Source organism: Genypterus blacodes, unplaced genomic scaffold, assembly GCF_046128005.1.
Source record: "Genypterus blacodes isolate CSIRO-AG114 ecotype Tasmania unplaced genomic scaffold, CSIRO-AGI_Gbla_v1 ptg000180l_1, whole genome shotgun sequence".
Taxonomy (NCBI): Eukaryota; Metazoa; Chordata; class Actinopteri; order Ophidiiformes; family Ophidiidae; genus Genypterus; species Genypterus blacodes.
The window spans coordinates 345,001-361,986 of NW_027466981.1; the positions used below are offsets into that span (position 1 = coordinate 345,001).

Consider the following 16,986-nt stretch of genomic DNA (forward strand, 5'->3'; position numbering starts at 1 on the left):
TAGAGCCCATCAGCAGCTGGGTCCCCTCTCACAGATCCTCCACACAGTTTGGTGGTTGATTTGACCGCTCACTTCTTCTTCATACCGGTGCTGATAGGAGACAGAGAGGGGAAACCACAGCCACAGCCAACACATCTGTGCCAATCAGCAGGGACATGATCAGGATCTGATCTAGGCCCGCGTTGTTGAAAGTTTTGGTTCTGGGCTGTGAGACGCTGCTGTGCACACTGAAGAACGACAACAAGGTACCGCCACAATCACTGAGGTGTTAGAGCCGAGACTCTGCAGCTCAGACTAAAAATAGGTAGAACCTTACAGAACACAAAGGGGAAGTGATCTACAGCCTCTGTGCATCCACGGTACACACACAGATCACCATGGAAACAGAGTTGTGTTGTGATGGGAGACTGCAGTAAATCTGCTCTGGTCTAGATTCCAAACTCTGGAAAGTAGCCAATCAATTCTTCTGATTCATTTGAATACTAATGAACATGTGGAGTGTGTGTCCTCACAGGAAGCAGAGGAGGCGTGGCTTCTCCTCCGCACAGGTCGCTAACCTAACGTGTTTCAGACTGAATCAAGGTTTGTTTAACGTCTGAATCTGAAACATGACGGCCTTACAGTGAAGATCAGTCACAGGTGATGACGCGGCACAGCAGCTGGACACGTCTGCATGCGAGCGTCTGAACGGCGCCCCCACAGGGTCAGCGGGGGTTAACAGGCCTGTGTGGGGACGAGCTGCCAGCTGAGCCTTAAAAAGTTTATAAAGTTGGGAGTGGCTGAGCTGGGAGGGGAGGGGGGGGGGGGGTTAAATCTTCTGTTAAGGAGACAAATCTGGGCCGATGGAAGCTGTCAGCTGGCAGACACGTCCATTAATCTGAGGGAGCAGCTCAGGTAGGCGATGCCAGCTGGCCGCGGGGCTGGACCATAAATCCAGCACAGAGGTGCTTGGTTTAGAGAGAAAAGGCCCTCGTCACCAAAGGGCTGACAATAAAAGACAAAGCAGCTTGAAAAGGCATTTAAGTAACGGCGTTCTCCTCATTTCAGCCCAACACTCTGCTCTGATGGCTTTATGGTGTCTGATGCTGTGGTGTATACCTGCGGCGGCTGAGAGCAGACTGATGTCAGGGTGCTCACGCTCGCTGCACAGGCCGCAGGAACACGGCGTCTCTGTACTGACCTGGAGCTCTTCAGGCTGCCGTCGTCAGAGATGTTCTTGGCCGAGCCTTTGCTCTTGGAGAGCCAGGACTTCACCCCGTCCACACGGTCCTCCAGCTCAGAGTCTGTGTCCGAATCCCCCGGACTGGGGAACAGGTAGAGACGGAGACGCAGAGTTAGAGGAGGCAGAGGAAGGACGACACACAACGGCACAGAGCGTGACCAGGCCAAGACGGGAGGAGAGGAGAGGAGAGGAGAGGAGAGGAGAGGAGAGGAGAGGAGAGGAGAGGAGTTAGCGTTCAGCTCCTGGACCTCCATGGAGCCCTGAGGTACAGGAGGAGGCGTTAGCGTGGCAGCAGAGAGAGACTGAGGCGTTCTGGATCATGCAGTCAACACCTTCACATGCATGAGCCACTACACAATACAACACAACCACAGAGAGCAACCATGGAGCTGCAACCAGGGAGAAACTCTTTGGGTTTGGGTTTGGGTTAGTTCAGATCTTTGACCCAGCAGCTTCAGATCACTGTGACGACACACAAGGGGCAAGACAAACTTTAGTACTGAGTGGATGAAGAGCTTATACGACAATCACACTCTTCTTCTTGTGCAGTGCAATAGGATCAGGACCAGAACCTCCAGAACCACCAGGTCCTGCTGAACACTTTCTTGATAGCCTCAGCATTTGTTCTGCTGGTCCTTGTAAACATGTGACTCGGGACATTAACGGGCCTCCGTAATGAAATCCGAGGGCAGAACCTTATCAGAACCAATTAGCATGAGAGCCAGAACCGGACAACAAAAAGGGAAACCCGGGTGGTAGAGAGCAGAGAGCATCCAGACTTTAGCTCTGATCAGCACACACACACACACACACACACACACACACACACACACACACACACACACACACACACACACACACACACACACACACACACACACACACACACACACACACACACACACACACACACACACACACACACACACACACACACACACACACAGGCTGATTTGATACACAGCTGGGCCTCACACTGTTTCTCCTCTCAATTATCATTACAAGTTCACAAACCACAGCGAGGCGGCGTTGGAGTAAAATAGAGCGCTCGTCATAAAATTTGACACAGATGAAAAGAGCGCCGCACTCATTAAGAGCCGTTAAAGCCCGGGCGCTCGTGTGGCGCCGTGAAATGAAGTTGTTACAGCTTAATAGTCCTACAGAGACATCAGAGGGGCGGCTCAGGATCTCAGCAGCTGTTCCACAAAGCCTCTCATCCTGCTGGGAGAGAGGGCCACACAAACGCTTCTCTCCTCAGCGTGTTAACGTTTGTGAGGCCCACTACCTCCAACAATTAAAGTCATTAGCAGTCTGAGGGAGAGGAGGGGAGGGGGTGGGGGGGGGGGGCTGCAGATAATGACTCGGCCACAGAAAGCCAGGAGGAAGACTCTGGCTGCTTTTATGGAACACAATCAACCTGGACCATGGGAGGATCTATGACAGACATTGACTTTTAGATGGCAATTAGGTTTTCCAAACATGTCTGGATGATGAGAGGGAGGAGAGTGTGTGTGTGTGTGTGCGCGCGTGTGTGTGCCCACTGTGATGATGACACTACAGCTAGGTGTCACCAACATTAGATCACTGAAGCTAAACCAATCCAGACCCAAACACGTCTACTGCTTTTAAACTTTAGAACATTTAACAACATTGCAGGGGATTTGTGAGTTTCAGTGAGTCAACACTTCTTCAACCAGTCTGTAAACCTTCTCCTTATCCGGGAGTGAAGGGTTTAAATCACATCTCCTGCCTTGAGAGTGTGCGGGAAGGAAAATGGAAAATTAATTGCCGACTACAGAGTTTGACCTTGTGCCCCTGCTACCTTTCCCAGAAACAAAACTGTGATTTGATCAATCTGACTACAGACAAACTTCTCAAACTAAACTCACTTCTGATTATTTCTGTGAGGTCAACGAGAAAAGGCCGACCCGAGTGTGTGAGGCTGTGAAGTGTGTTTCTATAATAATGGCCTGAAGTCAACATTTCTCCTGCTCTCCTCTGAAACTCCATTATTCTGCCTCTCAGGTGTTATCTGTGTACCCATGATGCATTCAGAGCACACACACACACACACACACACACACACACACACACACACACACACACACACACACACACACACACACACACACACACACACACACACACACACACACACACACACACACACACACACACACACACACACACACACACACACACACACGGTGGTCCACCCTGTAATAGACTGCTTCACACACGGTGTCAACCACAATTTATGTCCTTGACCAGCGCAGCATTAGTTAAGCCTCGGCCCAAAGCCCCGGGGGAAGCAAACAAACACTGAGCTGAGGAGACATTAATTGTCTGTGACACCCTGCTGCCGTCGGTTGTACATCTCTGTTACACGCTATTACATTCATCATTAGCTTCTATGGATCCTCCCGCTCTGCCCCGCTCGCCTCTGCTCCTCTGTGGCTCTGGGTCTCAAACACGCCACTGTTTACGCCCAGGATGTATGAAAGTGAGGCCACTGGAGTCCCTGAGGGCTCTGAGACTGACAGATACTGTAAATACACTATACTGTACATCCATACGGCTCACAGGGGAGATGTGTGTGTGTGTGTGTGTGTGTGTGTGTGTGTGTGTGTGTGTGTGTGTGTGTGTGTGTGTGTGTGTGGGATACTACACTACAACTAACAACAAGTTAGTACCTTTAACAACAAACTTGATGGAAATAAATGAAGGTGTAGAACTTACTTACACTATCATTCAACTAAGAGTTAATATGAACCAAGCTGATCCTTACTAATAAAGATAAAGATGATATGAACCCACACAGACACACACACTGTACATGTATGTTCTATAAACTGAACTTACATACATCTCTGATAAAAAAGTAATACTGTTTCAATAATAATAAAAAGGAAAAATGTAGCAAACGTAAACAAAACAAACACATATTCCAGTGTTCTCCTCAGTCAGGTTTCAGATCCTTTAAGCAGCAGAAAGAGAGAGAAGGTGCTGGAGCGGCTGAGAGCCGGAGGTGAACACGGCCTCATGCCTGACAAGCAAGACAGCTTTTTGTAAGACATTCGCTGCTTCTGCATTATTAAGCAAGTGCAAGTCAAAGATTGATGAGGAACACGCCCTCCTCCCTCTGTGGTGTGAGGAGGCCACGGTCCCAACCAGCCCCCGAGCAGCACCATCAAATATGCAGCAGGCCCAGGGAACCACACAGGCCGATCACTGACAACCGCTGTTCAAACACAAACACGGCGCCGGGAGACCCAGCTAAGACAGTAAACACAGCCAGGGGGGCCTTTGGCACTGCAGAGGGAGACGGCGAGGAAGATCCTGGCCCCAGGAGAGAACCTGAGAGTTCATGAGGCAGGAGAAGTTACTCCCTCCTCCTCTGTGAGGGGGGAGGGGCTTCACGCTGGTGCTCACACATCATTCTGTCAGTGGCATCCATGCAGCCCAGCATGTCGGCTCATGCAATTAGAAGTAAACTGAGGTTATGAGGGAAAACTGAGCACTTTGTGACGATGCAGCATCCTGAGGTCCAGATGAGAGGGGAACTGTGGAGAGGCTGGGAACTGTGTGTGTGTGTGTGTGTGTGTGTGTGTCAGCTAGGAGTAACACTCCTCCTTTCTGAGGGGCTGAGACCAGAACACAATGTGTGTGTCAGGGTGTCCTAAGGTGGCTGAATACTGCAGCCAGGGGAATGTGAAGAACACACAGCAGGTTCCTCTCTCCTCCATCAGTTTCCCTCCTGTGACTGTAGAACGCTGCATCCTTCTTCACTCTGCTCAAACAAACAAACGTCATGAGTTGGAGCTCCTCCTCACTTTCTGTTCTTTCTTTTCTGATACTTAGTCACCATGTCTTGTAAACTGGCGGTGATGAAGATGATGATGATGAAGGGACGGGCGGACGAAACAATAGAAAAGATAAAACATGGGAGAAAAAATCAAGTTAAAAATGAAACATGTGAAACAGGAACAAAGCTTCAGGACAACAATGGAGATGCTGGCAGCTGCAGAGATGATTGACAGGTCATCTCCTCACTGTCCCGTCTGAACCTGTGTTCTCTGTACAGCATGCAGAGTGTCCTAATGGAACCTGACTCTCTCTTTCTCTCTCTCCGCACAACCAGCAAGGTCACTACATGACCACAGAGAGGGAAGGATACTACACTGGGACTGTGCTATGAAGAAGATGAGGGGGGAAGCATCTTCATCCAAAGGCCCATACACTCCTCAGTCATTAAGTTATTCTCTCTCCTCACTGTCTGTGTTTGATCAGAGGACTGATGTCTGTGCCAGCTGAGCTCTGATCCTGAGGATTGGGGGACTTTAAGTTATAAATAGCCTCAGCAGAAAATGAGATCTCTGCAGGATCCTTCATCAAATAGTTACAAGGCAGTTTGATGCACGGCTTCATCGTTTTCATTCTCCAGAGACATGTAGATACTGACTGACACCTCTGACACCCAAGACTCACTACACACACAGGTACAGGTCTATCTTTACTACCTGGTACAGAGTACATACACTTCAGGACAGTAAGGAGAGCTGATGAAGATGAGCCCCTGTGCTGAGTTGCAGGGATCTTTCTTCACTTTGTAAGTTCAGATGCTGTCATGTCAGATCCAGCTGTACCTGTTGATGAGGTCCTCATTGTCGTCACTCTCCATCTCATCCTCGATGGCTGCTTGGAGGTCACCGATCCTCTTGAAGGCTAACTTCAGGTCGGCCTGCAGGCTCTGATTGGCCGCCTCTAAGCTTTCAATGTCCATTTCCTGTTCATGAGACGAGAGACAGATTGAACCTTTCAGTAGAGAGGCACAAACATTGACCAGCCTTTAATGTATCGCTGATAGAATCTATTCAGTCGCTCCTGAAATGTCCCAGGGCTGTGCCTCTAATGAATGTGTCTCTGTGCCCTCATGCCCGTCTGTCAGGATCTTACCAGCTCGTGTTTCTTGCGGCTGGCCTCCGCTTCCTTCTTGGCCAGTTCGCCCAGTTCCTCCTTGACGTCCCGGATCTGTCGCTGCAGACGTTTGTTCTGCTCCTTCTCTCGGATCTCGCTGCCCTCGCGCTGGTCTCGCTCCTCCGTCAGCTTCTCCAGGTTCTCCTTCAGACGAGCTACCAGGCTCTGAGGAGGAACACAGAGAGGAGGAGCACATGAGCACGGCTCCAGGATCAGACTGGAGCTATATCATACAGGCATCATACATACAGTTCCATTTAACCCTAATGCTGAGTGAGAACTGGAAGAGAACTCCAACTCCACATGAGCAGGAGATGCAGCACAGAGGAACTAGATCTGATTCCTCTCCTGAAGTCTTCATGTTTGTATGTTTCAGGCGTATATTCATGCATCACAGTGTGTATCTACTGTGTTTCCTCCTGCTGACCTTCTACCTGCACAAAGCCCCAGTGTGGACACTCCCTTAGACATGGAACACTGCTGTCAGCAAACCCCTCATGCCTGATGAGAGCTGAAGGGCTTCAACCTCCACCCAAGGTCGCTCCTGCACAAGATCAACTGTTTAGTTGTGTTGTGTAAGAAGCTGAGGCACAGGCGTGTTCCTCTGCTGTGCTCATACAGAGACACTGTGCCTGTATGAAGCTCTTCACCTGAGCCCAGGTGAAGAAGAGGAGACACAGAGCCTCTATCAGGTCTAAAGTGAAGTTAAGTACTGCAAGAAGAATGAGAGAGGCCTCGGAACAAAATAAACAAATGCTGCTGTGGTCCAGAGAGAAGAGAGAGAGAGAAGAGAGAGAGAGAGAGAATAACAACTCATCCCTACACAGTCCAGTTAGGAGGCAATCTGAAGAATTGATGAGCTCATTGGTATCAATAATGCATCGGGGCGGTGCAGCAGAACTTCAGCTCTTACACACTGAGTGTACAGCAGCTTTACAAAGCTTCCAGGAATCCTCCAGGAGTGTGTGTGAGTGTGTATTTACAGACTGCATCAGTGTGAGCTGCTGCATTAGACTCTCACACACACACACACACACACACACACACACACACACACACACACACACACACACACACACACACACACACACACACACACACACACACACACACACACACACACACACACACACACACACACACACTCTGTGCCTCCTCTGCTCTGTATTGATTGAGTTCTGCTACCTCCAGCTTTGATGAGCAACATCTCTTAGGCAACCTGATGTATTCAGTCAATGCAGCCGGTATGGCAAATAAGAGAGTAACGGCTTTAAAAATGTTGATATAAATACGTATATATATATATATATACAGAGAGAGAGAGAGAGAGAGAGAGAGAGAGAGAGAGAGAGAGAGAGAGAGAGAGAGAGCGAGAGCGAGAGCGAGAGCGAGAGCGAGAGAGAGAGCGTCCCTGCCAGTCTGCATGTTGGTCAGTCAGTAATGACCAAACTGAGCTCAGGCTCATTTCTCAGTGTGTGAGAGGACTTCAGTGTTTCCCTCAGCGTTTGCAGACACACACACCTTTATCCTTCACACACCTTTATCCTTCACGTTTGCTTTTTGTCTCAGGCAAAATCTAAAAGTAATTTAAAAATGGCAGAATAACAAATGGTTCTGTCAGGAGTGAGAAACCCAAGCTGGGGGAGGAAGAAGAGCAGAGCAGAGCAGAGCAGAGCAGAGCAGAGCAGAACAGAGCAGAGCTGGAGCTTCACTCTGGGACTGATCTGAGCTCTGCAGCTTAAGGAGAGGAGACTGCAGCTCCATGGAGCAGGGAGCTCAGCAGAAGGAATGAAGGATCCCTCTCTGTTTCCATTATCCAGCAGCTACTTGACCCCGCTGACCTTCTCCTGTGTTCCACATACGCATTAACACATGAAGCGCTGCTGGAGCTTCCTCTCCCAGACGCCTCCCACCCCCTCCACACAGCTCCACCACCTGGATCTGGATCTCACCTCCAGGCGCTTGACCTGGGTCTTCTCAAACTCCAACTTGGTCTCCAGCTCGCGGATCTTGGCTTCCTGCCGGCTCACCAGGGATTTCTCCACCATGGACTGCTCCTGGAACTCTAGCTGGCTCTGCAGGGCTTGCAGCTAAGAAACAAAGACATGTTACAGGTTAGTAAACTGGAGTACTCTGCCCTGGATGAGCTGTCTGTGTGCACAAGACGCTGTAACAAAGCTCGAGCTGAAGGAGTCCATGTGCCTCTGTGTTCGGGTGCAGAGGAACATCCAGCCTCTCGTCTCAGCTGGTAGCAGTTAGTTCATAACTTACTTCAATTTGTCAGCATTTTAATTATGTTAAGATGAGCTTAGACACATTCATGTTGCTTCATCTTTAACTTTGATCCCAGCTTGTGCACCTGAAGGGAAAATGATGAGTCTGATTTGTCCTGACAGAACTTCAGCTTCATTGTTCAGGTTTAAACACAGAGCCATGATGAGCTCGTACATTATGGTGCAGAGCTTTAGATCAACCACAAACACACGGGCAGCTGCAGCCCAGCTCCCACAGGGAAGTCTTTAATGTGTGCTGTAGCAGACATCATGCAGAGGAGATGTGGTGACTTCACAGCTCTAACAGTGTGTATCAGCTGAGTTACACATATTTAAATGTTCCCCGTGGACAGGACTTCTGATAAATACACTTTAATTGCTGTCCTGCTACTTTTACTGAGAAAATAAACTCAGCTGCTCTTAAAGCACTGCAGTCTTCTAGTCAGACATAATGGCTTTCTTTATTTCCTTCTTTCCTCAGGTTTCAGGGACCCAGCAAAGCAGAAACAAGTGTGTTAAAGGTGAAATACATTCATTCTATGAAGTTAGGAGTTGAGGATCAACCAGAGGATGATCTGGACTCCACCTGTCCTGCTGCCTCCCTCCTCTCTCTCTACATCAGGACTGTCTAAGGTTACACTCCACCTCTTTCTACACCAGTGAACCTTCCTCTGCCATGTTTACTTGAACTCTCCATCCTCCTCACTATAAGGGCTTCTCCTCTATGAGCAGAAAAAGGTGAGCCTACCTTCTCCTGCACCTCCTGCTTCTCCTTGAGGGCGTCCTCCAGCTGGGCCTGTAGGTCACTGATCTGAGCCAGGTTCTGGGCAGACTGAAGACAAGAAGGGGGGAGGAGAGTCAGTCAGCTGGTTACACACATGGAGCAGCATTACATCACTGTGATCATTAAAGAGCTCCCTAATATATATATACTAAAAATACTAAAACCCTAAATGCCACATAATGAAGTAAAGGATTCCAGAGAAATGAGGAGACATCACAGAGACGTTAAGGAGAGAAATACAGCTTTGTTTCCCCTGGCTCCGGTGAAAGCACATCACTGAGTCTCTCTCCAGTGCGACCTGTGTGGAACAACTGAGATGATGAGTGCGGCTGTTCCCAGAACATGAAGCACTTTGCCACCGTAAGTCCAGTGGGAACACACACACGCTTTACTTTACACACACAGGATGGATTCATTTGCAGATCACTCATCAGTCCATCAGCAGCAGGGAGGGAGGGAGGGAGGGAGTGAGTGCTTCCTCTCTGCTGCTCACACACGCGCACACACACACACACACACACACACACACACACACACACACACACACACACACACACAGACACACAGACACACACACACACACACACACACACACACACACACACACACACACACACACACACACACACACACACACACACACACACACACACACACACACACACACATCAATACTAATGGGGCCACTTGGAGGCGGGCAATTACTGCCGCTTTTCCAAACGGGCTGAAAAGCCGGGGAGAGCTAACGTGTTAAAATGATTTGAAATGAAGCTCCATGCAGGGACTTTTTGCAAATGAGCCCCGTATTGCTTTGGACATGAGACGATGACAGACTGGAGCTCTGCATGAGGCTGTGTGAGGGAGAGGAAGAGCAGCTCAGTCAGTCACACATCAAACCTCACTCAGCCCCGTACAGACTAAAGGTATGGGCCCACAGATCAACACGACACTCCTACAGGCTGAAACACAGCGTAGAGATCAACCAAAGACCTGGGACACGGCCGACTTGTGCTTCTTCATCAGATCATTGAGGTCCTCCTGGTCTTCTTCCATCCTGGACTGCAGGTCGTTCTTTTCTCTCTGCACACGACTCAGCTGCTCCTCCAGCTGAAGGATGAGGACAGAGAGCAGAGAGGCAGCCGGGTCATGACAGCAGAACACAATCAGACACATCGCACTTAGGCTTTGTCATTCACATGAAAACTCAGCGATAAACGCTTTCCCTCTTATCGGATCAGCTGGAACTGTTCACTGTAATTAACTGCTCTGTAATCAGATACTGAGACTCTGTGATCCGATTCTGTTGATTAGAATGTGGAAAATCATTGATCCCATCAGAACTTTATGGACTGAATTTGGTTATTTACATTCATTTTAAGAATCTCCCTCAACAAATCAATCACACAGATGTCTACACTGTTACCCAGGTGCAGCTATTTATAGATTTCTGTCACAGTGTCTCCAAACATAGACGATCCGTGCTCTCAGACTGTGGCGTCCTGCTCAGCTCTGAGGCTCTGCATGCTGCCGTCTGAGGTCTTCCTCTGAGGAGCTCCCACACTAAGCTCCTCCTCTGATCACAGGGCCCAGGAGAGGTTAGCTCAGGTCCCACTCACAATCAGGCTCTCCAATTAGTGACTTAAAGTGTGTCACACCTTCAGCTGGAGGGAGGGGCTGAGGTGGAGTAATCCCATTTCTGTTAATGGCTCCCATAATACACAACAGAACGAGAGAGGAAGAGAGGGAGAGAGAGAGGGAGAGAGGGAGAGAGAGGGAGAGAGGGAGAGAGATTGGTTGTGTGGGGCCACAGATTAATAAATGATGAATAATGTGAGTGTGCAGAAAGGCTAATGAATCCATTTGCACATAGCGAGTAGATGAGAGGAGGCATGGAGAGGAGGCATGGAGAGGAGGCATGGAGAGGCAGCGCTGACACCACAGCATCCATCTTATTAAGACCCACACTGTCCTCAGGCTGTATGATGATGGGAGGAGAGAGAGGCCTGAACAAAGACAGACGGATGGTAGGACAGGAGAGTGTATCCTCACCAACACCACAGGATGTGTCAGAGGCTCTTTGGTTTATCTCTTATTAATGCCCTCCTCTGCTCAGACGCACTAAGGTGTACTTCAGGAACTAAAAATATCCCTTTGGAATCTGGGGCAGATTCATTTACATATCAAACTTCTCTGAGGCGGCCCCGGTTGAGCGGCGATGAAAGAAGCTCCGCCTCTCAGAAGGGGAGGAGATATCGTGACGGACACTTCAAACAACACGTCAGCCTGCGACATCACACTGTCATTTAACACGTTTAACACGTGTAACACGTTTAACAGCGGGCTGACAGCCTCATCTCAGGACCATTACGCCGTTTGGCTCTCTGGGTTTCTGCTTGTTCCTTTTGTATCGCTGCTGCTGCTGAGGAATAAAGCGCTCCAACATGTGCAACGGACCGAAGCCTTTGTGCCGCAATTACAGAGAGAATGGCAGCGCGTCAGGGAGAGGAACGTTATTTGCATGATGTTATCTCTGCTGCAAACCTTCCATTAATGCAATAACCATGGTTGTCATGGCGTCTCTCAGCGTTTTACTTCCTCCACACGCTGGATTGATTTCTGAAAGGTCGTCCTCAAATGGTTGCCGACACATTTATCATACAATTTGTCTCTGGATTGTGTCGGCAACAATCTGTCTTCCATATTCAACAAACATCCGACGTGCTTCTATGTAAACAACACGAGGCCATCAGTTTCCCTTTGTCCTCCCCTGAGCCAGCAAACAGCCTGGAACAACACAGCACCAGGGTGAGACGAGATGATGTCTGCAGTCATTCTCTCATGACACTGGGGTGGAGACGTCTCATCAGCACCACGTAGAGAGGAGAGGAGGACCACACCTCTGGAGAGGAAGATGGACTGTATCATAGATGTCTACAGATGCTTAGCTTGTTCTGACACAGAGTCTGACATACTGAGCCTGCAGAAGCTTCCCATCCTTCACACGCCTGTTAGGGCTGAAAGAAGCTCATAATACTGAAGATAACAATGAAGTCAAACCCTCCTCAAGACTTGTTGAGGTGCAACACATTGTTCTTGAAGCACGGATAACATTTGTGTCCTGTGTCTCATCCATACTGAGTTGAGTTGCTACGGTAATGACAGTAAACTAGTTTGACCCTTGACCCTTCCTTCACCTTCACACATGCTGGACCCTTCACTGAACACCTGACACTGGACTTGATGGCAAACAAACATGTAATCAGTCAACTGTTTGGTCTGTTATGTGACTGAGAGCAGAGCCTTAAACATATAAACATTATACTGAACGTCCATTTAGATAAAACTGTTCAACTGCTGAATGGATAAATATAATATACTGTAGTGTAGAAGTAGATATGGATGTTTCTTGTGTGCTCTCACACTGAGTCATGTTAGTGTGTATCTAAGCACACTGTCTCTCCTCCTGACCTGCAGCTGTGTGAACTCATTATCTTCACCCTTCACTCCACAGGGGGCGACCCTCACCCTGCTGATGACAACAAGAGCAGTGACACAGCTGCTCAAGGTGGCGTGTCCTTTAAAAGGGAAATGAGTCCAGCAACATGTCTGAATCACTTTGGACAGTAGCCTCAGCCCAACACAGAGAGAGAGAGAGTAGATAGAAGAAGGGATTAAACTCCCAGATACAGAGAGGAAGAAAGAGGGGACAGGAATACAGGAACACATGTGGGAGTGAAGGGGTTAAAAGAGGTTAACCGCACATACAGGGGACAGAGAGACACTGGAGACGGGGGAATGGGGAGAAGAGTCCAGCAGAGAGAAGGAAGAATATGAAGGAGTAGGAAATGGAAAAGAAGCAGAAAAGTAAGAGGAAGAAAGTAAAGGAGGTGTGGAGGAGCAGGTGTGTCCTCTAACCCCTTCTCCCTGGCTGAAGGCGGTGATGTGACATATCTGCTGCAGCCCAGCTACAATCACAGATGGTGCAGACAAACACAGCCGACGTGATCGGGAATGACCAACATTTCCAAATGTTGCAACAGCTTTAGTTTTGTTCCTCTGCTCTGACAACTACACAACTACACAACTACACAACTACACACCGTCTTCTTCTAAGAACAATCAGGAACCAGAGGGAAACTGACACCTGAGTCAAGACAAACTTGTCAGAAGAGGCACTTTGCTTTCTTAATGAAGCGCCGCAAACAAAGTGAGGAAGAGCGCGATGAAGATGAGGAAGCTGTACTGACCGACTGTTTGGCTTTGGAGATGTCCTCCATCTGAACGTGCAGGTCTTCAATTTCCACCTCCATGGACTTGCGAGCTTTGACTGCGGCTGCACAGGTGAACTCTGACTCCTCCAGCTGGATGAGAGAGAGAGAGAGAGAGAGAGAGAGAGAGAGAGAGAGAGAGAGAGAAAGAGAGAGAGGAGGGGAAGAAAGAGACACATGAGGGTTCCTGCAAATCCTGAACAGGCTCTGTTAACACACATATTACACTTTAACTGAGGAACTCTGATGACATCATTATGCCAACAAGACAGGAGGCCTCTGACATCATTTAGGAGGAAATCTGCTCATTTCCTCTCATCTGTAGTTAAAGGCAGCTGGCCTAAAGAACAAGCAGCTCATCTGAGTTCAGATGATCCAGACACTGAGTTAGAACTGAGGAAGAAACTTGGACTACTTCACACTCAAAGGCCTGGATAACAGAGAGCCTTCACACACACACACACACACACATCAGGTGAGGAATCCTGCTTTCCCCATCATCTTGTTTGCATTGTCTCACATCACATGGTTGACTGACATGTTGGTCCCATAGCTGCACAGGAAGTGAAGCTGCTCACAGTCCTGCTGCAGCTAAACTAAATCTACTGCTTGCTGCTCCATGCACCAGAAGACCTTTGCAGAAAGTTCAACCATTCTCTTCCATGTGTGCTCCTTTTTGCCCGTAGCCTCCCACTGGTGCTTCAGTCTGGATCCTGACTGACTGAACACAGCCCCCCCCCCCCCCCCTCCTGTACCTGGGTCTGTGTGTGTCTGAACATACAGGAGACATATTCAGAATATGGGGCAACAGTAAGCAAAACCTGCAGTCTTATCATGTAAGAATAATAAACTGTGACTCCCAGCTTGACAGTCAGGAGATCATTATTTTCACACACGGTGGCTGACATGTGAGGGGGTCTGCTTGTTTACTGTCAAACCCACAGGAAGATGACAAGACAGGCATCTGATCCTCTCCATGCCTCACATACAGCAGTGTGTGTGTGTGTGTGTGTGTGTGTGTGTGTGTGTGTGTGTGTGTGTGTGTGTGTGGATGTGTTCAGCTCACCCCGGCACAAAGTAGGGAGAGGGAAACATTGTGTACCGCTGTCAGATCAGAGGGCTAGGATGCTAAAGCTGCAGCTCTCTAAGGCCCTGTGGCTTCAGACTCATGAACAGCTGATCAGTGTACCTGGTTCTTCAGCTGGGCGATCTCCCTCTTGCTGGGTGCGTTGTTCTTGATGTGGTCCAACATGATCTGAGCGTCCACCAGCAGGGCTTTGGTTCTCTTCAGGTCCTTTCTCAGACGCTTCTCAGTCTCAACGTCACCGCTTCTGACCTGGTGAACAAACAGGGACAGAGGGATGAACACAGCTGGGACAGAACACACAACATTCACTGTACATCATGGGGTCAAACATGAGCCACAGGTCCACTGTGTCTGAACATGGCTGCTTCATTTATGTTTTCATTTATGTTCCAGGTTAAGCACCTGCAGGTGCGTGTGTGTGTGTGTGTTTTTGTGGACTCACTTTGTCCTGGGCGGAGAAAAGCTTGGACTCCAGCTCCCTCCTTTCCTTCAGCACCTTCTGCTTCTCATCATATTCCTCTTCCAGCTGGAGCTCCATTTGCTTCAGCTACACACACACACACACACACACACACACACACAGTTAATTATGCAGCTATTGGGCTCATGATAAGATAACAATGCTTTTAAAAGGAAGGAAGTAAATACAAAACTGGATGAAAAGGCTTAAGAGCAACAAAGCTGCGTGTGTGTGTGTGTGTGTGTGTGTGTGTGAATAATCTTACCTTCTTGTTGCAGGACTGTCTGATCTCTTCTACCTCATCGTCTTTGTTCTCTACCTCCTTGGTGTGTGTGTGACGCAGACGCTCCATCTCCATCTCCAGACGCAGTTTGGTCTGCAGGACAAACACACGATGAAGCTTCACTGAACCATTACCTCATCTACAACCTGAGTTCAGTCACAAACATGGCGTGTCCATAATGGCAGCTTTTAGCAAATCTCTCCACATTAGATCTCTGCATGTGTTGTATTTAAACCTCATATGTACGCCGTCAGACTCAAGGCTAATGTAACATGTAACATGTAACATGTAACATGTAACATGTCTCCCTGGGGGAGAAGGAGAGAGACATGATGTGTGAGCTGAGGAGTGTGGTGTTAAATGATGTCTGAACCCATCAGAGGGCTCAGTAGTGTGTGTGTCAGGCTGTGTCATCATCAATCAGCTGAACCAGATGAAGGCAGCCTGAGACCATTTCCTGCCATAAACTCTGTCAGATCTTCAAAATTCTCCTGAATCCTTCCCTCTCCCATGTCCACATCAGGTTTCTCCACTGAGCTAAGCTAAGCTGACTGACTCTACTTCCTTAACTTGCAGTCACAGGAACAATAGATCATAATCCACAGATCAAATGCTTCATCTGTGTTTAAATGAAACACCTCGGTCTGCATCGTCTCAGGATTGTTCCCTTACAGCTTCACATCTCTACAGTGAAGCACGGGGATGATGCCCGCTCTTCCATTAGCACAGTTGTGTGCACAGAGCCGTTAAGCTCCGGCCTCAAGCTACTTGAGAAGTTGTGTGTATGATGAAGCTCAGCATAATCCTGCATGGGCCTGAGCTAAATGACTCCGAGGGTCGGAGGTGCTTTGTGTGTGTGTGTCCTTCCTCCTGGATGAAGATTAAAGGCCTTTGCTTTGGCTGTTTTGTTCAGGCACTTTTAAAAAGATTGGGTCCAGCACTTTATTCTTTCAACCCTCAAACATGAGCCTCCCTCCTACATTTACTATGTTCCTCTTACATGCAGTCTCTCTCTCTCTCTCTCTCTCTCTCTCTCTCTGAAAAAGTCTGTAGTATCCGTGGTAACATATGAATCAGATAGTAACAATAATGAAATGATGATGCCTGTGACCGTCTGGTTGAATCCTCTCATGTTGAGTGACAGCAGGTTGATCAGTACCTGCTCCAACATCTGGATGGCTCCAGCCTGCTCGTCCAGCTCCTCCTCCTGGTCCTTCACCTTGGCCTCCATGTCCCGAAGCTGCTTCTTCACCTAAACAATAACATACAGATAATATATCCTCATATCTATCATTGTACAGAAATACAACAATAACAACAACAAAGAAAAGACACAGGAGTCACAGACAGACGGACGGACCTTGGACAGTGAAGCTTCATCCTTTGATTCCTGCGAGTTGAGGTCCTCCATCTCTGCATCCAGCTGGTCCAGCTTCAGGTTGACTGCACACACCTCCAGGTCTTTGTCCTGGAGCAGAGGAGGTCACAAACAGAGCAGAGATGAGAGGAAGGCCAGAGAACACAAACACACATGATGTAGAGATGGAGGCACATTATTAACCAGGACATAACTATCATTTACTACATAAACCTTTTGCTACATTGTGTCTTTATTTGGTTGAGTTGGTTGAT

The 16,986-nt window shown here is 48.5% G+C and overlaps 2 protein-coding genes across 11 annotated transcripts in view; one reads left to right on the top strand and one right to left on the bottom strand.

Annotated features, from left to right (window-relative positions):
- The window catches only part of myo18ab (myosin XVIIIA b), an 82,822-nt gene that overhangs the window by 4,686 nt on the left and 61,150 nt on the right, over positions 1-16,986 (bottom strand). For 7 of the 10 annotated variants that reach the window (XM_076167873.1, XM_076167874.1, XM_076167871.1 and 4 more), the window contains 13 exons: positions 16,715-16,822; positions 16,514-16,606; positions 15,337-15,447; positions 15,054-15,158; positions 14,714-14,860; positions 13,504-13,617; positions 10,247-10,363; positions 9,221-9,304; positions 8,152-8,289; positions 6,179-6,364; positions 5,869-6,008; positions 5,056-5,100; positions 1,181-1,303 (listed from right to left, as the gene is read on the bottom strand). In XM_076167873.1, the coding sequence (XP_076023988.1) occupies positions 1,181-1,303; positions 5,056-5,100; positions 5,869-6,008; positions 6,179-6,364; positions 8,152-8,289; positions 9,221-9,304; positions 10,247-10,363; positions 13,504-13,617; positions 14,714-14,860; positions 15,054-15,158; positions 15,337-15,447; positions 16,514-16,606; positions 16,715-16,822 (1,511 nt within the window). The remainder of the gene's footprint in view (positions 1-1,180; positions 1,304-5,055; positions 5,101-5,868; positions 6,009-6,178; positions 6,365-8,151; positions 8,290-9,220; positions 9,305-10,246; positions 10,364-13,503; positions 13,618-14,713; positions 14,861-15,053; positions 15,159-15,336; positions 15,448-16,513; positions 16,607-16,714; positions 16,823-16,986) is intronic. The other 3 variants (XM_076167876.1, XM_076167875.1, XM_076167877.1) reach the window with 3 other exon arrangements.
- ngef (neuronal guanine nucleotide exchange factor) overlaps positions 11,035-16,986 on the top strand; it is a 95,303-nt gene continuing 89,351 nt past the window's right edge. Inside the window, exon 1 of the mRNA XM_076167882.1 lies at positions 11,035-11,049. The gene's annotated coding sequence lies outside the window, so the exon portion shown is untranslated. The remainder of the gene's footprint in view (positions 11,050-16,986) is intronic.